Source organism: Trichosurus vulpecula, chromosome 5, assembly GCF_011100635.1.
Source record: "Trichosurus vulpecula isolate mTriVul1 chromosome 5, mTriVul1.pri, whole genome shotgun sequence".
In the NCBI taxonomy this organism is placed as follows: Eukaryota; Metazoa; Chordata; class Mammalia; order Diprotodontia; family Phalangeridae; genus Trichosurus; species Trichosurus vulpecula.
Window position 1 is genome coordinate 20,599,672 of NC_050577.1, and position 26,213 is coordinate 20,625,884.

General features: G+C 43.5%; 1 protein-coding gene across 1 annotated transcript in view; it reads left to right on the top strand.

Moving 5' to 3' along the window:
* CHN2 (chimerin 2) overlaps nt 1-26,213 on the top strand; it is a 291,448-nt gene that overhangs the window by 192,016 nt on the left and 73,219 nt on the right. Inside the window, exons 4-6 of the mRNA XM_036761047.1 lie at nt 2,087-2,118; nt 10,382-10,495; nt 12,268-12,553. Of these exons, the coding sequence (XP_036616942.1) occupies nt 2,087-2,118; nt 10,382-10,495; nt 12,268-12,553 (432 nt within the window). The remainder of the gene's footprint in view (nt 1-2,086; nt 2,119-10,381; nt 10,496-12,267; nt 12,554-26,213) is intronic.

Genomic DNA, 26,213 nt, shown 5'->3' on the forward strand with positions numbered 1-26,213 from the left:
TCCTGGCAGGGGGAGAAATCGGGTGATGAAATAAATGCCTCGTTAGAGATTGCTACATCTGTCTGTCCATGATGCTATTTAGATCTCCGTCCCTCTCCAAATGATGCTGAGCAAAGAAGCATCAGTGCTTTGGATATGCAGGGTCATAAATCCCTCTTGTGGCTCAGTAGTTTTCCCTTATAATATGCACAGGAAAATGAGCACATATTTGCAAATGCCTAAATGATGAGTGTGTACGTTGGCTCTCTCTGGGAAACAGGGTTTCCCTTCATGATTTTGCCAACTTCAGACATTCATCTTTGGAGCCTTCAGACCCCTCTTTCTGCAGTGGTTTCCTTCTACAAGGGTAATCCCCATCCTGCTCTCTGGTGGGCATGAATCAGGTGTTAGTAGTGGAGGCATTTCTAGTTAGATCAGAGGAGAGTACTGTGGATTTCAAGTCAGTTGACCTGGGTTCAAATCTTATCCTTCCCACTGTGGCCATGTCTGAGAGTCCACATCTTTGGCCCCCTCTGTGGCCTTGGGCAAGTAACTTAACCACTCTTAACCTCAGTTTCCTTGTTCTAAGATGGAGCCATTGGACTCAATGATCCCTAAGGTCCTCCCAGGTCTAAATTTCTGCTCCTATAACATAATTGAATGTGACTGTGTTATAAGAAAAGATGAATACTCTGGAATGCAGGGAAATGTAGGGAGACTTGTTGAAAGGGATGCAGAGTGAAGAAAAAAGAGTCAGGAGAGCCATGTGATACATGTGATACAGGAGGAAAAGCCCTGACTCTGGAGTCCTAAGACTTGGGTTCGAAACCTCTCTACACCTATGTAGGACCTGTTGGACCTTAGGAAAGGAACATAGCCTGTTATGGCTTCAGTTTTCTCTTCTGTAGAATAAGAGGGTTCAACAAGACAGTCTCCCTCCAGCCCTAGGTCGGGGAGCCTATGATGCCACAGCAGTCTGGGGAATGATGGCAATCATGTAAATCCTAACCCTAAAAAGCAGCTGAACTCTGATGAATTATGACCAAGTCTTGGTCCTGGAAAACTCATAAGGAAACATTCTTTCTTCCTCTCGTTGGTGGGGAGTGATGTGGAGTGCAGTCTACAGCATCAAATGTGGTCGCTGTATCAAATGGCTTTGTTTAGATGCTTTTTCTTTTTGGCTAGGAAGGCTTTCCACTGTAGGGGTGAGTTAAAGAGAAGGACCATGTCTAGAACAAAAGATAACAAGAATGAAAAGCATTGCAAAAAATAAAATAAAATATTACAATGAAAACTAAGGTAAAATAAAATGAGTGAAACGTGGATATTAACATAAACAAAGACATTAGTGCCATGTTTTGTTATAAATTTGTCAGATAAAAATGAAATAGATACTTAAGCTTCACTTATGCTTGAAGAATTTTGATTTTATTCTATAAAATCAAGTTAACAATTGAATGTAATGACCCTTTTTTATTGCTGAAATGAAGGGGGCATTTTTGTGGGGTTCCATTTTCCTTGAAATGATTTTAGTCTAATTTGTAAAAGACAACTCCTTTTTGGAGTAGGGGAGTGACTCTAATCAGCCCTGTTCAGAGGCATGGGTAAAGGGCTCCTTAGATCTCTGGGCAGTTTCCCAGCATCCTGATTCTGCATCTGTAAACTGCTTGGGTTGGCAGATAGGTGGAGCAGTGGATGGACTGCCGCACCTGGACTTAGAAAGACTTCTTTTCGTGAGTTCAAATCTGGCCTCAGACACTTAGTAGCTGTGTGACCCTGAGGAAGTCACTTTGCCCTGTTGCCTCAATTTCCTTATCTGTAAAATGAGCTGGAGAAGGAAATGGCAAATCGCTTCAGTATCTTTGCCAAGATAACCCCAAATGGGGTCACAAAGAGTTGGACACAACTGAAAAATGACTCAACAACAAAGCTGCTCAGGTTATATTTCTTATTCTTTCTACAGTCAGCTATATAAAATGTCCACAGAGCCTTAATGTGATCAAGTTGCCATCAGAATTCTTGCCTTGTTTACTTCAATGGTATTTTAATCTCCGTGATTTGAATTCCAATGCATTATTAATCTCTCCCTCTCTCTCTCTCAATATAGGTGGAGAACAGACCAAAATATTATGGAAGAGAGTACGTATTATACTGTTCTTTATTTTAATAATTTAAAATGTAATCGGTTGGTGTGTCATACTGTATGTTCTTAAATATTAAATATTAAAATATTCTAGAATTTATAGGTTCTTTTCAAAATGGCCATACTATAAGAATCTAACAATCAAGAGTGAATGTAATCAGACTTCTTTGTGCTAAATTTTCTTTATGGTCTGCAGGTGCTGGCTTTCTTTCCATTAATGTTGGAAGGGGAAATGCCTAATGTCAGGTTATTTTCAAAATGGGCAGTGACTGAGTGTTGTTGCCATCTGGACTTTAATATGGCCCCTGTACCATAACTGAGGGCTGATAGTAATCCTTTATCTCATTTTCACTCAAATTGAAGGTAAAACTCTGGATTGTCTAACATTCTGAGTGCAGTGAAATTGATAGAGATTCCACCTCTGACATTTGCTGTCTGTAGGACCTTGGGCAGATCACTGCCCCATCTTGGGCCTCAGTTCCCTCTTGGGGAAGAAATGAAGGAGACTTGTACAAAGGGATGGAGAGTCAGGAGAACAATGGGAGTACAGGAAAGTGCCCTGACCCTGGAGTCCCAGGACCTGGGCTCAAAACCTGTCTCTACACCTGTGTAGGACCTATCTGACCTCAGGAAGGAAATGCAATCTCCCCTGGCTTCAGTCTCCTTTTCTATAAAATGAGAGCATAGGACAAGATGGTGTCTGAGATCCCTTCTAGCCCTGAATCTATGATCCCATGATCCATTCAGCCGATGGAAGATTGGATGAAAATCAGCAAAAGCCTTGTCATTACCACGTAATTGTCTACGACCCAAATCAAGGTTTCCCTTGGCTTGCCTTAATAATGTCATTTTCCTTTCCCTCCCTTTCCTTTTCCATTCAGTATCTTCATTTGCTTCCCCAGCAACAGCAGCCTGCAGGTGTTCAATCTTGCAGCTTGTGCTTGAAGATTCTTAAGGAGAGGGAAGTCCATGCCTTCCAGGAAAGTGCATTCCCCTTCTTATGGCTCTGATTGCTAGGAACTTGTTTCCTGACATTTCAGCTGGTACCTACTAAAATACACACTGGGTATTTGCCTTCATGTTTTTTTTATTTTTTATAATTTATAATTTTTATAGTTTCATTTTTTAAATTGATTTCTTTATATCACCATAATTTTTCCCAGTATCCTTGCTCTTCCTTCCCCACCCCTAGCATCCCATATAACAAATGCTACCTTTCTAAAGATGAGAGAAGGAGTGAGAGAGAGAGAGAGAGAAGAGAGAGAGAGAGAGAGAGAGAGAAAGGAGGAAGAAAAAATCAGTATAACTGATCAATATATTGAAAAAGCCTAAAAATATGTGCAATGTACAATACTTATGGACCCCCATTTCTGTAAAGAGGAGGGATAGAGGTTTTTCCTTGTATCTCTTCTTTCGAGCCCTGTTTATTCTTCATAATTTTGCAGCTTTCTCTTCCGTTTTTATGTGGTGTTGTTCTCTCTGTTTACATGGTCACAATCACTGTGTATACTGTTCTTAGCCCTGCTGACTTCACTCAGCATCATTTCATGTAGATCTTTCCATGTTTCTCCATATTCATCCTATTTATCATTTCCTATAGCATAATAATATTCCATTCATGCCTTCATGTGCTTAGCCATTACTGAATCAATGGGCATCCACTTTGTTTGTTTCTGATCCTTTCCTCTTACAAAAACAAAGGCAATCAGATAGAAGTCAGGAGGCTTCATGGCCCGGGTCTCAGAGCTCAAGGCCAGCTTTCAAACCCAAGTCATTTGAGGCTCTGGCTGAATTCTCCAAGGCCACATGAGTGAGGTTTAAAAAACGTAATTGCTCTATGCTATGTAAGAGCTGCTATATGCTATATGCTGCTATAAATACTTTCATATATATATGGGGACTTTCTTTTTATCAATGGCCTCCATGAGACAGAAGGCCAGTAATGGAGTCTCCGGGTCAAAGGACATGGACATTTTCATCACTTTATTTGCGTAATTCCAAATTGCTTTCCAAAATAGTTATACGGATTCACAGCTCCTCCAACAATGCACTAGCGTACCTCTCATCCCACAATCCCTCCAACATTGACCTCTTTTGTCTCCTCTTTTGTCATCTTTGCCAATTTTCAGGATACAAGGTGAATTCTTAGGGTTCATTTGACTTGCATTTCTCTCTTGGTGATTTAGCTCATTCTTCCACACGATTGTGAACAGTTTGCAATTCTTCTCTTGGGGCCTGTTTTTTCATATTCTTTAAATGCTTCTTGGAGAGAAGCTTTTCATTTCATACACACACACATACAGGTATGTCCCAATTAGTATGAATAGGGAATCCCACAAAGTGGTCAAATGTATTTAAATTTACATTGCTTGAAGTTATAATTATGTAGTCCCAGCCCAGTGGAAGTATGTAGTGCATCTTCAAATGAAACAAGCACTTCACAGGATGTGTGGTGTGTACATGGACACATATACATGCATAGATATGAACTGTCTTTTATAAATACATATATATATGTATATATATGAAATCTGTTCATTGTTTCTATGTCTTGAATACCAAACCCTTATCAGAGAAATTTGACATGAAGTTTACCCCTTTCCCTTCAATCACTCCCCTTCTTCCCAGGTACATTAACTTTGTGCAGCAGCTTTTTGGTTTCATGTTATCTAGTTGCCCCCGGAGTGGCCCACTGGACAGGGACTTGGAATCAGAGACACCTGGGTTCGATTCCTCTCCTCAGACACTTGTCGGCTATGACTTTGAACAAGTCGCTTAGTTTCTGATCCTCAGTTTCTTCACCTATGAAGTGGGTGTGATAGTAGCCCCTACCTTGCAGAGCAGTGAGATAATCCACATAAAGTGTTTTGCAAACCGTAAAGAGCTATAAGATGCTAGCTCTTATTTTCAATATTAGTAATTAAATTCCAGCTATTATTATCAATAATAATGACAGTGCCATTAACAATATTAATAGTAAGTAGTGATAGTAATGGCACCTCCCTCACTAGGTGGTTATGAGGGTGGAATGAGCATTAAATCATAGATTTAGAGCTGGAATGGGACCTTAGGGGATGTCAGGGCTGACCCCCTTATTGCTTAAGGATAAAGAATCTGTTCCCAGGATATTAAGTGACTTGGCTAGTCATGCGGCAAAGACTCTGAGGCAAGATTTGAACTTGGGTCTCTCTTGTCTTCGGGTGCATGTCCTTGTCCACTCTACTACCCAGCTGCCTCATAAGACGAGGCATGTAAGGCTTTTTGCAAACTGTAAAAAGCTGAATGAATGTGAGTGGTTGTAATTATTATTTTGTGCCCCTCTCAGTCACATCGGGGCACTAGAACCACAGAGCCAGGCTCAAGCTCTACCAAGGAGACAAGAGTGCCCTTCATCACTTGCCTTCTTAGCTCTACCTTTTGGGAATTAATGGAGGGATTTCTTTTCAAGTCCATCTTTCAGGCTGAACCCTGGGCTTCTTTCCCTCTCTTCTCCTCTCAACCAGTCGGGCCTTCATGATTAATAGCCCACTTACCTGTCCTAACCCAGCAGCTTCTCTCTGATTAGAGCACTTAGATTTTTTTAACTTTCCTCATGTGGCCTGGGAGAATTCAGCCACAGCCTCAAATGGCTTGGGTTTGAAAGCAGGCCTTGAGCCCTGAGCCCAGGGCCATGAAGCCTCCGGACTTCCAGCCTGGAGCATCACTAGGGTGTTTGCCTCCCTTAGGGTTTAATCTGCAAAGCCAAACCACCAGGGTAAACTCAGACCCTCGCTCTTCTCAGGAAAATGTGTTCTCATGCAAAGGAGGCCTGCCCTCCGTGGGTTTCCTCATTACATCATCACTTGTTCTTGACTAACCCTGTGGTCTGATCAGAGCTGCCCGTGGCCCCGTGCAGTGTCTTTAGGAGGCAGAAAGGTGGGAGAGGAATACAGGGGCCCCACTCCTGTACCCACATCCAAGGAAACGCTGTTGAATCATCAGTTCTCAATCACCAGAATTTCTCCACTTGAGCTTCATCTCGAATTTCATCATTTACCTGAAAGCAGCTATCACCAAACCTAGAGACTTCAGAGGCCGTTGAGTCTGAAGACAGTTAGGTGGTTCAGTAGATAGAATGCTGGGCCTAGAGTCAGAGACACCTGAGTTCAAATTCAGCCTCAGACACTTACTAGCTGTGTAACATGGGTCATTACTTAATGTGATTGCCTCAGTTTCCTCATCTGTAAAGTGGTTGTAATACCACCTCCTTCTTAGGCTTGTCGTGAAGATAAAATGAGACAATATTTGTAAGATATTTTTCAAAACTTAAAGTTCCACATGAATTCTACTTTTCATTTCCTACCATAATAACAGCACCATACAGAGTGGGTGTGAGGACCGGATAAAATAATGTACGTAAGAGAAGGAAACAAGCATTTGTTAAGGCTCTGCTATGTATCAGCTACAGTGTGATTTCAGTTATTCCTCACAGCAGCCCTGGGAGGTTGTCTACTTTTTTACAGTTGAGTAAACTGAGGCAGACGGTGGTTAAGTCACTTTCCCAGACTCATACAACTAGTACGTATCTGAGGCAAGCTCTGAACTCCAATCTTCATGTCTTCAGGTCTCCTGCTCCATCCACTGTACTACTTGGCTGCTTCATGTAAACTTTACAATGCTAAATAAATGAGAATTTTATAATTATTATAATAATCATTATTATCCACTTCTATGTGCCATGTTGCGGCACAAGGGCAGCATGACCAGGGCAGAACTCTACTGAGTAGCAAAGTGTCTTTGCCAACCCTGAAGGACTATAAGAAAGGGAGCTCTTATCTCTTCCAGCCCTGACCTGTCTCTACAGTGCCCCTGCCCGGTGATCCTAGAATCATGGGTCTAGGCAGGGGTGGGGAACCTGCGGCCTCGAAGCCACACGTGGCCCTCTAAGTCCTCGGGTACGGCCTTTTGACTGAGTCCAATTTTTACAGAACAAATCCTTTTATTAAGGGGATCTGTTCTGTGAAGTTTGGATTCTGTCAAAGCGCTGCTCTTGAGGACCTAGAGGGCCACATGTGGCCTCAAGGCCACAAGTTCCCCACCCCTGAAAGTGTGGAGGGACCTGCAATTCATTATGAAGTTGAGGAAACTGAGGGTCTGAGAGATTGGCTTGCCTAAGGTCATCACGCAGATGGTATCAGAGGTTGTATCTGCACCCACATCCTTTGACTCCAGAGATGGGGCTCTAGGCCAGGCCCTTCATTTTATTCGATAACTTAGAGAACCAAGGGGCTTTGAGTGACGTTCCCAAGTTAGCGGCTGAGCTGGGACAAGATTCTCTCTGCCTCCTTGTCCAAATCTCTTTCCACCGCACTTTGCATTTCCCTTCATTCATGATCTCCTCAATCAATGTTTGGATTATTCTCATACAGATGTTGTAGTGATTGGAAAGTTACCTAGTGAGTCAGGGATTGTTGACGTTTTCCTGTCTGCCCCTTTTTTGTTTAGAGATGTCTGGTGAGGAGGAAGCCATTGCCTCCCACTGCGGCCCATTCTCCTTCTGATGGTTCCATTATCAGGAGCTTTCTTAACATTAAACCTGAATTTGCCTCCTGTAACTTCCCTCTCCCCCACTGGCTCCTCATTACCCTCTTTCTGACCAGGTAGAACACATCTATCCTTGGTCATATGGCAGCCCTTCAAATACTCAGAGACAGCTCTTGTCTTTCCTATGAGCCTTCTCTTTCCTAGCATCTCCAGCTGTTTTCAAGGATCCCCAGTGGTGAGTTTCTGAGTCCCCTCATGTTTCTGAACAACTCGAATGAAAATATCAAAGGCTCCCACATCAAAATCTTAGCTGATATGGATTTAGGAGAGACAGCCAATTCTTTAGGCATAAAAGATGATAGTCGAGGATGAGAGATGAGCCAGTCATGTGGCCACAGTGAGGGTTGACAGGTGGGCAGAGTGCTCCACTGGTACCCTGAAGACACAGAGAGAGCAAAGAATGTCTCCAGACACACTGGAAGGACCATCTGTTGGAAACCTGTGGGAGAACAAGCGGGAATGGACCACAGTCTACATCATTGGAAGGAACTCCTGAACCCAGTGGAGTATTGAGACAATAGGACAAAAGAGAATCCAAGACAATCTGAATGGGAGGAGCCTGTTCCAAAGATTCACCATAACTTATTATGTTCCCAGACCAAATTTGACTTTAGTAGTTTCTAGGCAGATTTGACTAAACATGCAAAAATGCAATGACAAATAGGTATAAATAGGGTATAGAATGCTTTCCCACACTTTGAAATAATCATAGCAACCAGTGTTTATTTAGCTCTTTAAAGTTTGTAAAGTGCTTTACAAATATGATCTCATTTTGTCCTCATAATAACCTTAAGAAGTAGGTGTTATCCCTCTTTTATAGATAAAGAAACTGAGGGTGAGACAGAGTCAGTGACTTGCCCAGGGTCACACAATTAGTAAGCATCTAATGGAGGATTTGAATTCAGGTCAGATCCAGGGTGATATCTATTGTTCCATCAAGCTGCTTCCAGGAACTTAACTTTCTATCAAGAAACCAGTTCTTAGGGGACAATTACTTCAGCCTATCCTAGATAGACAGTCCTACTTTTAAAAAATTGACCATTTGAAAACTACAGATTTCAGAAAAAAATTTAGCCAGTTGCAACAGTGAGCAGAAAGAACTAGGACTGAATTGACCAGGGCTGAATACAGCGTTCTGAATTTAGATTCCAAAACATTCACTGAACGGTGCAGATGAAGGAGACTCAGCACAACCGTTCATGTGAAAAAAGACCTTGGTGTTTGAGTTAACCACAAAAAGATCTCAGGATTGCAATTAAGCACCAAACAGCTAAGGGGTTTCAACTTAATACAAACTCACAGGAGCCAGCCACAGGATGGACGTCACTACTCAGAGGAGCTGGTGGGACCTTGGGCTTCATTAATGGGATTGTACTGTTTGCCTGCTGTCCAGACCATGGTATGTCATTAGAAGGACAACCCGCAGAGACTTAGGCAGGCACCGCACAGAAAAAAATGATCTGGGGCCAGAGTGGAGCAGCAGGTGGCCAGTAGCGTGACTGCCTTTGGGAAGGTATATAACACATTTAATGAGCCCCAAACTTCTCCCACCAACATCCTTCCTGTGAGGTTGTGAGACATGTGACCCGTGAATACCCTACCCCCAGAAGGATTAAAATTGAGGCTCACCCAAAAGGCGATGGAGAGTTGCATGATGGGTAGGGGCAGGATGTAGCCCATTACAAAAGACAAACTGCCCAGGAGACCTGGGAGACAGGATGTCCCCAAAGACTGAAAAAGACACTGGGCTGGCCATGCTTTGAGAGTGAGGGATCACCAAAGAGTAGCTTGTGTATGCTTTTGGTATCTTTACAGAAGTGGGGAAAAGAGCTGTGGTCTGTCCTTTGGCACTGCTTTCAATTTGATGTCAAGGAAGAAAGTTGAAAAAGCCACCATACAGGGAGAGTGGGTCCTTATGTCTCCATCATCTTGGGAGGATACAGACAGAGTTTTCTTGCTTGGGCATGGGTGGGTGTCCATTTTAAGGTTGTAGGGAACTCCCAGTGAGGAATACCCCTCTGCCAATGCAGATGAGCAACCATTCTGCAACTGAAAGCCTTAGAGAGTTGGAGGTTGGGGTGGGGGGTGTCTATTGAGAAGTTAAATGACTTGCCCACTACCACAGAGTCAGCAAACCTCAAGCTGTCCCTCTCAATTGATGTCATTATCCTAGTTTGCTAATCAATTAATCAATAGGCATTTATTAAGTGCTATGTGCTTAGCTCTGGGAATACAAACACCAGAGAGTCAGTCTCTTCCCTCAAGGAAGAGGAAAATGAGGGAAGAGGTGTTCAGAACAGGTAATGGATTGCCCAAGGGGCAGAGCAAAAAACCTCGTACTTAAGGGACCCCAGTCGTCAGCCATAGGAGGAAGCGAAGCAAAGCTAGGGGACAACATTGGATGCTGAACCTGTGGAGTGTCTGTCTCTTGCTCTAACAAGCCAATGCCCCAGACTGGTCAGGGATGAGTACCCCTCCCCCTCTCTCTGTCACCACTAGCAAGGGAGACTTCATGTGGGGTGAGATTCCACTTCACAGCTATTCCCCACCCCCACTTGGAAGCATGGCCCCCCAGGGCATCTTCTCCCCTGTGGCTCTGGTTGGCTTTGAGCCATAGTTATTGTGCCCTGTTCTGACCACGGAGGCTTGGGCTGTAATGTTCTTCTCCTCTCCTAGGTTTCATGGGATCATCTCTCGCGAGCAAGCTGATGAGCTTCTTGGGGGTGCAGAGGGGGCCTATATTCTCAGAGAAAGTCAGCGACAGCCCGGCTGCTACACTTTAGCCCTAAGGTAAACTTTGTACCATTTGCAACATTGAAATGAGGGTCATTTACTATTTTTATGATGTCTTTTCTTAACTCACTATGAACTGTTAATGAGGCATCTCGATGTAAGGGATAGAATTCTGGGCTTGGAGTCAGTAAGACCTCGGTTCAAATTCTGCTAAATTTTGACAGCTTGGTAGTTGTGTGATGTTAGACAAGTCACTCAGATTCCCAATGAAGGTAATTAATGAATTCCCTAGGGCTTAGCTACCAACTCATAGACAAGCTATGATCCTCATGGAGGGTATTTGCACACCCAGTGTTCCTTGTGCTGAGGAAATCACAGAACCTTCACCTACTGGTGCATTTCTGTAATATCCAGACCCATGATCACATCAGGGTAGAAACTCCCAGAGTGGGGACTCCTTCCACCAATGTAGGTCAGCAATTCTTGTATGACTTAGAGTATTGAGAGAATTCCTGGCTGGCATTGAGAGATTAAGTGATTTGCTCAGGAGTCGTATAGGCAATATGAATGAATGAATGGATAAAATTGAAAAAGCACCTACTAAGAGCCTAGTATGTGCTAGACAGGGTGCTGAGCACATGCAGATACAAATACGAAAGTGAGGCCATCTCAGCCCTCAAGGAGCTTACATTCTAATAGTGAGAGACAATGTGTTTCGGAGAATTGTGGTCAAGGAAAAGTAAGGGCATAGGGATGATGATGAGGGCCATAGGGCAATTAGATAACATCCTCTTCCTTAAGCAATGGTTCTGTTGACCCAAATGTTGGTCCCAAAGCCAAGTGGTAGAAAAGGGAGTTGCATAGTTGGGTGGTACAGGGAGGGGGCTAGCTCTAGTGAGGGCTTACCAGTTAGCATGGCCCCAAGGCAGAAGCTGGCAGGCCATCCAGCAGGAGTGGTAGCCAGGGCACAGCAGGAAGATGTAGTAGGTGAGCTAAGGCTGGCTGAGCTCCCTTCAGTCATTAGCAGGACTCAAACCCAAGTATTCCTGACTCTGAGGCCACCTCTCTATTTGCTGCACCAATTCCTGCTTTTAAATGAATGTGTGTTCCATTTATCCCAACAGCATCTTTGCACATTTGAAAAATAGTCTGACATATATATGTGTGAGACATATTATTTATTCAGTCCACAGAAGGCATATTTGCTTATTTATTATGCTGGCATTCATGTTGCTTATTGTGTTGGAGCTAAATAAAGATAAAATGACAGTCATGAACCCTTGGCAATAACTCCATGTACCCCACCAATTGAGAACTCCAGGTCTAGAGGCAGAAGGGTGGGTGTGCCAAGTGGGGCAGAGGGGCACAGGGGTTCTAATACTTTAGAAGCATCAGGGTAGCCCACAGTAATGGCAAGAAGCCCCTGTCCCCTTCCTGCCCCCAGCTGTGTCTAAACCAGTCCTCAGTGACAAAATACAACACCCATTCCTATTAAAAAACACTAAAGAGCATAGGAATAAATAGAATCTTCCTTAAAATGATAAGTAGCATCTACCTGAAACTGTCAGCAAGTATTAAATGTAATGGGGATAAGCTAAAAGCACTTCCAATAAGATTGGGGGTGAAACAAAGATGTCTATTATTCAGTGTGGCACTAGACCAGTCCTCAGGTTGTTTGTAAGTTGGAACTGGCCCATACTGTGGTTCTTCTTTAAGGATGAGGTGAATGGTAATGCTAGCATTGTCTGCATGTCTGACTGGCTGATTGCTTTTAATAATCCATTTCTCATCAAAGCTGCTAATGAATTCTCTCATTCTCAAATATGCAGGTTTGGAAACCAGACCCTTAACTACCGGCTTTTCTATGATGGGAAACACTTTGTGGGAGAGAAGAGGTTTGAATCCATCCACGACTTGGTGACAGATGGCTTGATCACGCTGTACATAGAAACAAAAGCTTCCGAATACATTTCCAAAATGACAACAAACCCCATCTACGAACACATTGGCTATGCCACTTTGCTAAGAGAGAAGGTGTCCAGGAGACTGAGCAGGTCAAAACATGAATCGAGAAAAACGAGTGTAACCAGCGAAGAGCGTCCGGCAGTTGAAAAGGTAAACCTCTGTCTGTAGAAAGAAAATGACCTTTGTGGTTTTTATTCCTCACTTCAGAATTGGATGATTTTTTTTTAAATGTTGTGAAGTGCTTTGAAAATCCCCAATGATCCTATTGAGCAGAGAATCACCTCAACTCTTGCTCATTATTCAGACATTAAAAATATAGTTTGGAACACTGAAATTAACTGATGACCATGGCAAAGAGCCCTTTTCCTTCAACTGGTATTTGAGGATGTCTCTGCCTTTAGTAGGGAATAGGTAATAACTCTAGTATTTGAACCTGGCATTTGGCTCAATGTGTTAGTATTTGAAAAGCTGTCAAATGGAGGATGGAGCAGCATTAATCTGCATTGCCCCAAGGAGCAATACATGGAAGTCAAAGTGGCAGATTTAACCTTAAAGTTAGGCAAATCTCCCTAGTTAATCAACCAACAAGCATTAAGAGACTTATCCATAAGTGGAATGGGCTGGAGGTAGTAGGTTGCCCCTACTGGAAAGCCTCAAGCAGAAGTTCAGTGAGCACTTAATGACTTGGAGAGAAGATTCCTATCCAGGTACAGATTAGACTTAGCCTCCTGGCTTCCATCTCTGAGATCTGAGTATCCAGTGATTATGAACCCTACTGGCCTATTTCCCACACTGTGAGAAGTACTTTCAACTCACTGCAGATCCACATATGCATAAAGTGGATTGGTGGGTATTTGGGGTACTGATCTTTGTTTTTCTCCACTTTTTTAATGCTGTATTGATGTCCTTTCTTTTATATTAATGCCACTTCCCAGTGACTCTCTTCCCACCACAACAGATTCAACCAATCAACCAACATTTATTAAGTACTTACTTAAGTGCTTTACTTTGGGAAAAATTAAACAGTCCCCATCGTTGAGGATGTTATATTCTTTCAGGGAGACAACCTGTTCCTAAAGTAGCATCCTTCTAACAAATCAATATCAGTGTCTGAAATTGCCTGCCTCGTGCCACACCTAGAGTTCACCTACCCTGGAAGGGAGAGATGCTTCTCCATCAGGTCTCTGCCATCAAAGTTGGATGTACCTCGATCAGAATTCTGAAGTCCTACAGCCTGATGCAATTACTTTCCAAAGTGGAGACTAGCTCTGATCCCACAGAAATGGCACTATTTACAAATGTTCTTCTCTAGGGTGTTCAGGCATTTTCACAGACTGTCCCTCCCATCTAGAACTCTCTCCTTCCTCATCCCCATCTCCTGGCTTTCTTTAAGTCCTACCAGGACTACAGGAAGCTCTCCCTGATTCCACTTGATACTACGGCTTCCCTTTGTTGCTTATTTCCGATTAGTCCTGTCTCCATTTTGTTTGTACTAAATTGTTTTCATGTTGTCTCCACCATTAGACTTTGAGCTCCTCTAAAGCAGGGGCTGTCTTTTGCCTTTCTTTGTATCTTCTGGGCTTAGCACAGTGCCTGGCACATAGTAGATGCTTAATAAATGTTTATTGATTTACTCATTAGAAAGATCTTCCTGGGAATGTCAGGATGATGGTTGTGATCAGCATTCCACCTTGGAAGATTAGAAGACAGGGATCATAGCCTTCCCCATGATTGCTCTTGCCTTTGAGAGGATTGAAAAGTTACTGACTGAGAGTGTGTAATGTCCAGAGGGAAGATGAGTGTATGATGCAAGGACTTCTTCACCCTGCCCCATCCACCAGAGGAAATCGGGGTTGAGTGCCTTGCTTGCCCAGGTCACACAGCCAGTTAGTGTCTGAGGCAGGATTTAAAGTCAGGTCCTCCTGACTCCAGGATCAGGGATCTATCCACTGCACCACCTAGCTGCAGGGATTCTTAACCTGTGTAAACTTCTTTAAAAAAAAAAAAAACTATGGGGGGGGTGGAGGCAGGGCAGCGAGGTGGCTCAGTGAGCAGAGCACCGGTCCTGGAGTCAGGAGGACCTGAGTTCAAATGTGACCTCAGACACTTGACACACTTACTAGCTGTGTGATCTTGGGCAAGTCACTTAACCACAATGACCCTGCCTTCCCCCCTGCAAAAAAAAAAAACTATTTTGATAATTGTATTTAAATATAATTGGTTTCCTTTGTAAGCCCAGGGTTCTTTGTTATGTACATTTTAAAATGTTGTTCTTAGAAAATACCTTAAGTTTTACCAGACTAACAAGGAAGTCCATGATATAAAAAGGAAAAACCCCTCTGACAGAGGGACAGGATGGACAAGCTGATTTCATCCTTCCCTGTGTTTTCATAGCTTTGAAAGACAACACCACGATTTGCTCACAGAATATTTTTTTGAATGTGGCCCCTTTACAAACCATCTGCTTTACTCAGCCCTAACCATGTTCCCCTGAAACAAAGTGACAGCCCGCCAGATGATTCTGAAGTGATGGAGCCCATGCTGGGTTGATCTTCCAAAGCCAGCAAGGATGAGGACAGATACCAGGAGGCTGGGCAGGGCAGGGCAGGCAAGGACTGTTCCTTCTGTTCCTGGCTAATCTGTTATTAAAGTAGAACGTTCCTTCCCCTCCCCCACCCTCACTCCCCACTCCCTATTAGATATGACCAGCACCAAGACCAAGGAGTTTCCAGTTGTTTTCCATTGGGGTTACAAGGAATCAGATCCAAAACCGGGAGGAGAAAGACTAGTCATCTTGCCATGTTGGCAGGAAAGGAAGGTGGTCTTAATTGATTTTCTAATTGAGCTTTCTAGTCCAGGAGAATGAGTTTCCATCCGGCCAGCAGCTGTTCCATGAAAAAAATGATTTGTCATCTCTTCTCCTTTCTTAGAGCTTCCGTGTCTCCAGAGAAACTGTTGCTTCCTTTTGAAATAAATCACTGGGGGAGCTGGTCAGGTTTCTGGCTGTTTGCTTCAAGAAAAAAAAAAAACAAACATATTCTGGATTCACAATTTGTTTATTTTTCATCCTAGAACAATTTTTAAATGTCTATTTACCAAATCTGCCCCAAAGACATTTTCTTGAATAGTGATTTTCTCTCCTTGCGCATGTGTGTGTGTATGTGTCTCTGTCTGTGTCTGTGTCTGTGTCTGTGTATGTTTATGGACGCCTTTTGTTTTTACACCAAAGTCATTTTGTGATACACACTTTCTCTCTCCCTCTCTCTCTCTCTCTCTCTCTCTCTCTCTCTCTCTCTCTCTCTCTCTTACTTTACCTTATAAGTGGAGGGAGCCCTAGCTCTGGAATCAAAGGGTCTGGATTCAAATCCTATCCTTGGATTTTCCTAGCTGTCTTGACTTTAATAAAGTCACTAATAACCTCCATGGGCTTCTGTTTGCTCATCTGTAACAATCTGAAGGGACTGGACTAGATGAGAGGCTCTTAATTTGGTGTCCATAAACCTCCAACTGGGCTATGGATGTAAATTTCAAGGAACTGGCCACTTTGGATGGGAAAAAAAAAAATCACATCTTTATTTTCACTAGGATCTAGCTGAAATTTATGAATTAAAAACCATAATTCTGAGAAGGTCCAAAGGCTGCCCCAGGCTGCCAAAGGGGTTCATGACACAAAAAAAGGTTAGGGACCCCATGACTCAATAGTCTCTGAGGTGTCTCCCAGCTCTAGAGCTGTGACCTTAAACAAAGCCGAGCAGCCAAATGACTGAGTCTGGTAGCAGACGTAACACTCTGTACCTATGGTCCTTCGCCTCTCTCCCCAAGAGGCCATCAAGTCAGTGTCTCTTCCTGCATGCCTGGGGACCAAGATGAGTCTCTGCACTCCACCTGGGTTCCACTGCCTTTGGGCACCATTTCTGCCTACTCTTTTTGTTTGTCATTGTGTAGCTCGTTCTCCCGATTCTGGTTACCCTTTCAGTTTATACTAGCTTTAAATAATTGTGAAGAGAAAACAAAGGAGCCAACCTTAACGGCTGCAAAGGCACAAAGTGCAACTGTGAAGCAAATTTTGAACAACCCCGAGAACTGTTTGCTTTTGTTTGCCAATCCAAGGGCAATGAGTCCCACTACAGGGTGACGTACAACTAGCCATTAAGTGAAAAGTTGAGTAAAAGTTGTTTCCCTAGTAAACCAAATGAAATATTACTTGGAACAATTTACATTCTGGTTAGATTTCATATTTTTGACTCCTCATCTTCAGCCCCAGAAAAGTTGAGGAAAGAATCATACTTTTCAGTGAGGAGAGGAAAAGCAAAGCCTCAAAATGCACATTCCCCTGCAGCACTCTACTATGGCATTCATTCTTTGCTGATCAAAATAAGGTTGAACTGCATTACTCTAAGAGGGGCTAACTTTGAAGGAGGTAGCCACTTCATTTGGACCCCCTCAAAAGAGATAATGGGCAGCTAGGTGGTGCAATGAATGGAGTACTGGGCTTGAAGTCAGGAAGACTCATCTTCCTGAGTTCAAATCCAGCCTCAAACACCTAGTAGCTGTGTGACACTGGGCAAGTCACTTCACCCTGTCTGCCTCAGTTTCCTCATCTGTCAAAGGCACTGGAGAAATAAACGGCAAACTACTCTAATGTCTATGCCAAGAAAATCCCAAATGGGGTCATGAAGAATCAGACACAACTGAAAAACAAAAGAGGTAAAGTAGAGAACAGAAATTCAAAGTATGGAGGCGGGCTTAGAGAGGGGTTTAACTAGGAGAGGCTGAAAAAGGTCATCCCCTCAGACTCTAAAGACAATTTGATCCTTACTGAGGAAACCCCCCAAAGCTGGAGTGAGATGCTGGGGTCTGCTTGCTCCATTAGTGGGCTTTGTAAGTCATTCAGTAAAAATCTGACTGTTCCTTCCCAATCTGCATTGACAAGAGAATTTATGAAACGTTTCGGGTCTTTGCGGAGAGTCTATTTCCCCGATGGGCAGGTCAATGGGCAGTTGTCATGGCAGCAGTAAGTGGAAAAGAGAAGGCACAAACGAATCGAATGACTTAGAACCACCTGGGGTGCCTGTTGGCTTCGATAATGGCAAATCATGAAGATTTTAATGAGTGAAATGGTTCAGTTTCTGAATAGTCCTTCCTTACAAGCAGAGAAGTGATTCATGTGGCAAGTTACTTACATTTTATTCATTTGTCCATTTGTCTTATTGATCATCTCTAGAGTAATCCAGAGGGAATACATTACATTTAGATCAGGATAAACTGACAGTGATCATGATAAAAAAAAAAATACCTGGTCCATCTAATTTTGAGTGGCTTCCTGGTAGTTTTTCTATTCTTTACCAAAAAAATAGTCTCAGAAATGTATACATTCATTCATTCAGTTATTTAAGCAATTATTAAGCACCAGAAATAAAAAAATAAATAGCCCCTGTGCTCAGGAAGCATACATTCTACTAGGGTGAAAAAACAGTGCACAGTTAAAGAAAGATAAAGTATACAATAAGTAACATGAAAATGTTTTCAGTTATTTCTAGATTTCCTGATTTTGTCAGGGTGGGACCTCCCTGCTGGCACAGATCACACTTTCTGTCTGACTTAGTCCTTATCACACCTACTTGTATTTCTTTTTTTAATAACATTTTTATTTAAAGCCTTGAGTTCCAAATTCTATCCCTCCCCTCCCCCCACACACATAGCTAGTAGGAGCTTGAGGCTAGGTTTGAGCTCAGATCTTCCTGACTCCAGGGCCAGCAATCTAGCTACTTTCACTACCCAGCTGCCTATAGAGATCTAATGCCTTCATTTTATGGATGGGGAGATAGACACTGACAAGTTAAGTGACTTTGCCAAAGGTCCCACTGAGTCAGGATTTGAACTCTGATCCTATGACTCCTGAGTTCATCACTAAATTAAATGTGGCTTTTTGAGTTAGCTGTGTGGTGTTTCTCTATGCTAGGTGGCAAACTCCATGAGGGCAAGAGTCTTATGCAACCTAAACTTTTTCTCTTTCCTAGCCTGTGGCACATCTTCTATACACAGGGCCCTTACAAAATGCTAGTTTAATTTGAGGAACACTAGATGAACCACCCCTGCTTCAAAGAGCAGCCCAGTTACCATGTACTTAAAATTAGACATAGGAAATCCTTAAGTTTTATTTTAACCACGGGTCAATAGTTTCATCCAGCAGCACTGCACATTTAAAATACAGACCCTCAAATGAAGATGCTACTCTTCCCTAAGTCCTCATTTCACTTCTACTATCACCCAACTTGGCCATTGGCTCACAGAGAAGTTAGTCATCTCTGAATAAGACTTTGCCAAATGCTGTTAAATAAATAACCACAACTATTTACAGGGCTCACACTTGGGGGTTTCTGGGAGCTCTGGTCAGCCCCTGGCTTCCTTGTCTCTTCCTTAAATGTTCACCCCCACTTACCACAGTAGCATCTCCACAAGAATATTTAATATTATTTAATAAATGACCATGGACTGCAAGGGAGAAGGGAAAATAATAAAATCCTTTCACTTAATCAAAGACAATTTCATGGTGGAGATCAGGTTTAAAGAAAGTTTGGAGAGATCACTTGGCCCCAGGCAGAGTGTTGGAAGCATCAGCGCCTGTTGCTTTTTTCAGATTTCTCCTCTGATGGTTACAGCCGGTTCTAGGGGGACGTGGGTGGTCTCAGGGATGGGAGACTTGATCCCAGCATTGGTGGCAGAGGAGCTCAGGAGCCATCATCTCTGATTGACCTGAGGTCTGACTGTCCAGCCCAGCACGCTAATCCACTGGGGCTTAGAGGGGAGGAGGCACATCTCTGAGCACAAGCTGCCAAGATTCAACTACCATCTCTTTTTATTTCCCTCCCTTGAAAGTGCCCCCTTGGACAGTCCCCAGACTGCCCCCCGTGCTGCCTGAGTACCTAAAGAGACCAAATAGAGGCCTGAGCCCAGACCATCAGGAACATTATAATAAACAGCCTGCCCCTGAAGGCAGAGCATCCCTCTTCCAAAGCATCTGCCTGCCCCAAGCAAAAGGACCCAGCCTGGGAGGGATCTCTGCAGGAACACTGCCATCTTGTGGCCAGTGGAGGCACACCATCTAGGCAAGGCTCTCAAAGAGTTGGCTTTATCTTAGGGGCGGGTAAGAAAGTACCGTCTTAACCAGGTGAATGGAGATATTGGTATTGAGGTGGGTAGAATGCTAGACTTGGAGTCAGGAAGTCCTGAGTTCAAATCCTCCTTCAGAACCTTCCTAGCTGTGGGTGACCCTGGGAAATGAACTAGCTTTTTAAGCCTCAATTTCCTCAAGTGCAGAATCGGGGGTGATAATAGCTCCTGCCCCCCAGAGTTGTAGTGGAGATCAGATGAGCTGGCTGTTATGCCCCTGCTTGGTAGTTTGTTTCAATCAACAAATCAATAGGCGTTTATTGAGCACCCACTCTGTGACGGCCATTGCACCAGGCTCAACATAAACAGATGGGTAATGTCCTTACAGCATCAGGGAAGGTAGAGGCTGATGCATCTGCAGGCTTTAACTCATCACCCAGAGACAGAGCAACCCTCAATCCTTGCCAAAAAATAAAAAATGCTACTTTCACATCATCAGTGAGAGGCTTGAGGGATATATATTTTTTATTTCATTCAATCAACAAGCATTTATTAAGCACCTACTAAATGGCTCCAGTGGATAGAGCACTGGCCCTGGAGTCAGGAAGGCCTTAGACATTCGTTAGCTGTGTGACCCTGGGCAAGTCACTTAACCTCTGTTTGCCTTGATCCACTGGAGGAGGAAATGGCAAATCATTCCAGTGCCTTGGCCAAGTAAATCCCATACGGGGTGACGAGGAATCAGACTGGACTGAACAATAACTTATGGTGGGTACTGTGCTGGGCACTGAGCATCCAAGGAGAAATGAAAGTCACTGGCCTCAAGGAGCTTCACTCTACTAGAAGAATGCACCATGTTCTCAGATAAGCAAACACACAACAACAGCTAGGCACATGCAAGCTGTGTGCTGCAGAGGTGGAAGGTCATCTCAGGGAAGAAGACATCTGGAGCCAGATGGGTCTTCCTTTACTTTCTCCTAGTTTCCTCATCTCTAAAATGAGTGCTTTGGACTAGAAGAATGATCTCTCTGGTTTCTTCAAGCTGTGAACCAATCCTATGAGTCATTTCTGTGTTTGGTCTTTCCCTGGAAAAGCCCAGCCCCCGGGGGGGCAGAGACCCACAGAGACCTGCCCTCCATCGCCAAGGAATGCAAGGCCTCCTTGCTTCTGGGGTGGAAGGTGTTCCTCACGCCTGATGCTCTTCCTTACCTGGGGGCGGGGGGGGGGGGGGGGGGGGGGGGGGGGAGGGGGTAGCGGGGAGCGCTTAAGCGGGCAGGAGCCAGCCATGATTTCCCAGGTGATTTGCATTGACACTAATGGAAATTCAAGCATCACGGCCCATGGTAGATTATGTATTTCTGTTGTTTCTGGGGGCAGTTTGTAAAACAGGGATTACTCATTTCTTAATAATGAAACGTCTGGCCGATTTATGGTGGTGGTTTCTAAATGTCTCTGCTGGCTTTGTCTCTTCTTACACTTAATTACTGAAGAATTTCCCCAGTTAATATTTCACTTTCTGTCTCTCTCCATTTACAAACCTGATGAAGTTCCGGAATCAGGAGAGCTTAGAGGTAACAAGAGGCAAAAAATAGAATTTTATCACTTTCCTGTGGGTTTCTTTATGGCATCACCTTCTTTCTTCCCTTTTTTCTTTCAATTTGTTTTATATTAAGAAGTCAAATGTCACACCTTCTCATCTGTGACTAGCTGTAGTAAGTACTCTTTTTAACACTAGCCCTGAGGAGAGCAGTTGCTAAGGAGACGCAGCCAAGAAATCAGGCACATACACAAGAAGTACCCCTTGGGTACTTAGGCAGGGTCCTGGGACAGACCCTTTGGTCCCAACATACCCCTACTAGACCTGTATGCTAAAGAGATCAAAGAAAAAGGAAAGGGACCTTTGTGTACAAAAAATATTTACAACAGCCCTTTTCATAGTAGTCCAAAACTAGAAACCAAAGGGATGCTGGCCTATTGGAGAATGGATAAAAAGTTAGAGAGTATGAATGGAATGGAAATTACTGTACCAAATGGACAATTTCAGAGGAAACCGAGAAGGCCTCTGTGATCTGATTCATAAAGGAGTGAGCAGAATTAGGAGATCAATTTATATAATGACAATAATATTGAGAAAAACAACTTGGAAGACTTTAGAACTATGATCAGTGCAATGATAAACAATGTGTCCAGAGAACTGATGATGAAACATGCTGCCTACATTCTGCCAGAGAGGTGGTGGATTTAAAAATTCAAAGTAAGGCATACATTTTTGGACAAGGTCAGTGTGGGAACCTTTTTGACTGGACGGTGCATATTTGTTATGAGGGGTTTTTTTTAATTTCAGTTTGGAGGAGGGGCATTGAGGGAGAAATAATAAATGCATATAAAATTAATTTATTATCATTATTTTTAAAGAGATCTGGGTCAGGAGAAGAGATGGGCAAGCCCTTCTCCCAATGCTACTCCACTCACTGCTTACCCCTTACCTGAATGTGTCCCAGGGGCCCTGCTATTGAGAGTAATGAAAGGATTCTTCCATTGTCTCATCATGGTGTGGAGGTAGCCACAGTTTCTTGAAAGTTCTATCAGCACATCTGGAAAGCCTCTGGGGATTGTCTTCATTTGTCCAACCTGGCTAAGTTGAGAGAGGGTCATTTCTAGTGAGGAGTCTGGGTAATGACTTCTTTGGCCACAGTATCTCTTAAACTCCATTGGATGAGTCATGAAGGGGTCAGCATCTGCATCAGTGGAGGGACCACCTATGCAAGGAAAATCACCTATCCTTTGAAGAATTGAGTATCAGGAACAATACCTGACTGTCAAATCCTGATGTCTCCCATCAGTCCTTTACTGAATATAGTTCTGCTGGGATGACACCACAGGGCCAAGGCCAGCCCTGATTCTAGATCATATTTTAATAAGCTTTCTATGAAGTATTCTTTGATTTTTCCTGAAATCAAGGTGTAAGGAAAATGCCACCACCCCCCTCCAATGAATTATGGTTGGTTAATTTGAAATGTCTAAATAGGACATTATATTCCAGGATAATTTCCCACTTCTATTATTTCCCTTTAAGAATAACCAGGTCTAATCATTCTGTGGCACGGTCTTATCTACCTCCAGCTTTGGGCTGAATCACTTTTATAACGATGGGTGTCTGTCTAGGGTCATACCTCAGAAGGAGAAGTATTCATCACAGGCAAACCAAGCCCCTTCTGTGGCTTGAAAGTTCCCACATGAGTCCTCAGCCATGAGAAGGATGCATTTCCAAAGGGTTGGCAGGACCTGATTGATATGTTTCACTAAATCCCAAGGTAACGAGAGCTTTGGCATCAAGCTTTCATCTCACTCCTCTCTAGTATGTGGAAAAATAAATTAGGATGAGTTGAAGTCGGTGCCATATTTGGCCTTATAAACATTTAGGAGGCTGTCTGCCATCCAATTCACCTCTTGTCATAGCCTTGAAATTTATAGTCCTAAAAAGCTATAAATGAGCAGAGCTCCCCATGTGAATTATTCTTCAGGGCTACAAGTTTGTGTGAAGAAAGTACTTTATAGACTTTCAGATTTCAAAATGGTATTGTGGTGGTGGTTGTGTTGGGGCAGCCTGTGAACTAGGTTACACACCTGTTCCTATCATGTGACAAGAGAGGATATCTTCCGGTCTGTTTATGTCTTACTCGCTCCTAAGTTCTCTGCCAGCAGCGACACCAGCCTCCTTCGCTTCCCGCTCTAAGCATTTTCCCTCATTTGTCCGCCATGCCTAGAATTCTATTTTTCCTCATCCCCATCTCCTGAATTCTCTGTTGTCCTTCAGGTCTCAGTTAAAATCCCACCTTCTACAGGAAGCCTTCCTCGGCAACTGCCCATTTAAGCTTGTCTGTAGCTTGTTTGTACATAGCTTTTCACGTGCCTCCCCCATTAGACTTGAGCTCCTTGGGAGCAGGGACTGTTTAGGGGAAAGGGACCTTCTTTTCACACCCAGACCTTTAGCACAGAACGTGACCTAGAGCAAGTATTTGACTTGGTTTGTCTTGTTCCAGAGAACATAAGTGTTTTGTCAAAGGTCTTACAGCTAGTAAGTGTTAGAGCCAGGATTTGAACCCAGATCCCAGTCCTCTATCCCCTAGAGCACTCTATGGGACTGTTAGCCATTCATGCATTGAATGACATGTGCTTCCTTGTGTAGCCATCTCTTCCCCTCTTGCTACATTTGGCTGCAAAAGATATTTTCCAGGTGTGGAGTGAGAAGGAACCCTCCTAACCATATATTGCTAACTCCAACAAATTGTCCTACTACAGTCTGCGGTCATGAGAAAGCTAGGCTGGTCAGTGCTTCTGAAAAAGATCCAGGGGTTTCAGTGGACCATAAGTCCAGTGGGAGTCGACACTGTGATCGAGCAGCCAGAGACCCTCGGGGGACATTGCCTTCATCTGATGGTTCTGCTGTATACCCCCTTGGGCTGGCCACGCTTGGATCACTGTGTTGGCTCCTGACTGCCACAGTTTAGAAAGGACATTGATGCGTGGGAGAGTATTCAAAGGAGGGTGACCAGGGTGATGAAAGGCCTAGACCCTGTGCCATAAGAGAATCAGCTGAAGGAACTGGGGATGGCTGGCTTGGAGAAGAGAAGACGTAGTAGATGTGTAGCATCCATCTCGATGGATCCATAGCAGCTATCTCCAAGGACCTAAAAGGCTTTTGTTTGGAATAAGGATTAGGTTGGTTCTGATTGGACCCAGAGGGCAGAACAAGGAGCCAAGAATGAAGGTGGAAAGGGACCACTTGGTCTTGAAGTAAGGAAACCTCCCCAACAATTATAAAAATGGAATGAGCTGCCTGCCAAGGGAGATCCTCCTCCTCATTAGAGGTCTTCATTCAGACAGAGGCTAGGTGTCCCCTCAGGTATCAGACAGCATTGAAGAGGCCCAGGTCACCTGCCGCATCCCAGGCCATTGCCAGTCATCTAGACTTGTGTCCTGCCACTGGACTTGGACGATTCTGGGAGACAGTGAGGCTGATGACTGTGTGGTTCTGCCTCACTTAAATCCAGTCCACATACAAGTCAAGACACCACCCTCCTGAGGTCATTGGTCCTCTCTGAACACAGAGGATGAACAACAGATGCTCTCAGGTGGGTTGTAGAGAGGATATGAGATCTGCTATGATTCCTTCTGTTATTGTATGAAACAACTTCTAACATGAAGATCAGTGGTAGCAGAGGCACCTGGATGTAAAGGGATGAACAGTGGGCCAGGGAGCTGGGGGGCCTGGGTTCAAGTCCTGACTCTTCCGTCAGCTAGTTGTGGGGTCTTCATAAGCTCTTCAGGTTTTCTGGGTCTGTTTCCTTATCTGGCAAACAGTAGGCTGGCCAGGACGATTTCCAAAGGGTCTTCAGCCTCTAAAGTTCAGTGATTCCATGTCTGAAAGTGACTTTGTTGGGAAGCAAATAAGGTACAATGGAGTAGGGCAAGACCTTTGGTCAATTAACTTTTATTTGCCAATGAGCATGAAAGGAAGAAGCTGCTTCATACACAAAAGGAGGGTTACCTCCTACCGATTTAGAATTATGGCTTCAAATATTCAAACCAAAGAGTCCTGGACTCCAAACTGTAAGGTCTGGAGATTGAGAGCTAGAATAGACCATCTGCAGATAAGGGAACTGAGGCAGAGAAGGGTCGTGGGTCCCACTGCTGGCACATGTATCAGAAGGGGGCATTTGAATGTGCATCTTTTGAGTGCAAGTCCAGAATTCTACCCAGTACTCCATGCTGTCTCTAACCAAGAGGAAACTGAGGCAAACAGAGTGAAGTGACTTGCCTAGGGTCACCCAGCTAGTAAGTATCTGAGGCTAGATTTGAACTCAGGAAGAGAAGTCTTCCTGACTCCACTCTGTGCACTGTGGCACCACCTAGCTGCCCCTAGAGTTATCTAGAATAAAATGTTAAATGACTTGCCTAGAGTCCCAGACAGTGTGTGTCCCAGAACATCTCAGATTAGATATACACATACACATATGCATATTTGGCTATATATACATATACATACATCTATACGCATACCCACATGCATGTAAGTCATCCCTTCCATGTTGTGATTTTTCTCCATCATGGTTTTGATATATTGAAGTTTGGCAAAAAAAAAAAAAAAATCAAATGGGAATTTCTTGGGAGTTTTGTGGAAGCCACAGATAACATGTGAAGGCCAGCAGACACACAGAAAGGTTTAGAAACTCAGAAATGAGTAAAATATATGTATAGTATTATATAATAGCAACATATTTTATCTTTTAATATGTAATAATTCAGACCTCTCTGATGTGAAGGGAGGGCCAAAAAATTTTATGTGGATTTTCCAGGTTGGGGGAGGTACGTGTCATGTCCTAACACCCCCTCCCCGCTGCAATGTGGGAGGGATAACTATCTACATACATGTGTGTATACATACATATACACACATATACATATATATATACATATACATATATACTCATACATATGTACATACATACAATCAGTGTTAAATGGGGTGGCACTGTGAGATTTCATTTATTTGGTCTTAGCAAATCCAGAACCAAAGGAACCGTGTAAAGGGAATGTTGGCCTTCTGAATGGGGCTGACAGTTTTCTCCCAATTTGGTTAAAAGGATCAATCTCCATACAGTTCATCTAGAACCAAAGCTTAGACCAGCCAGCC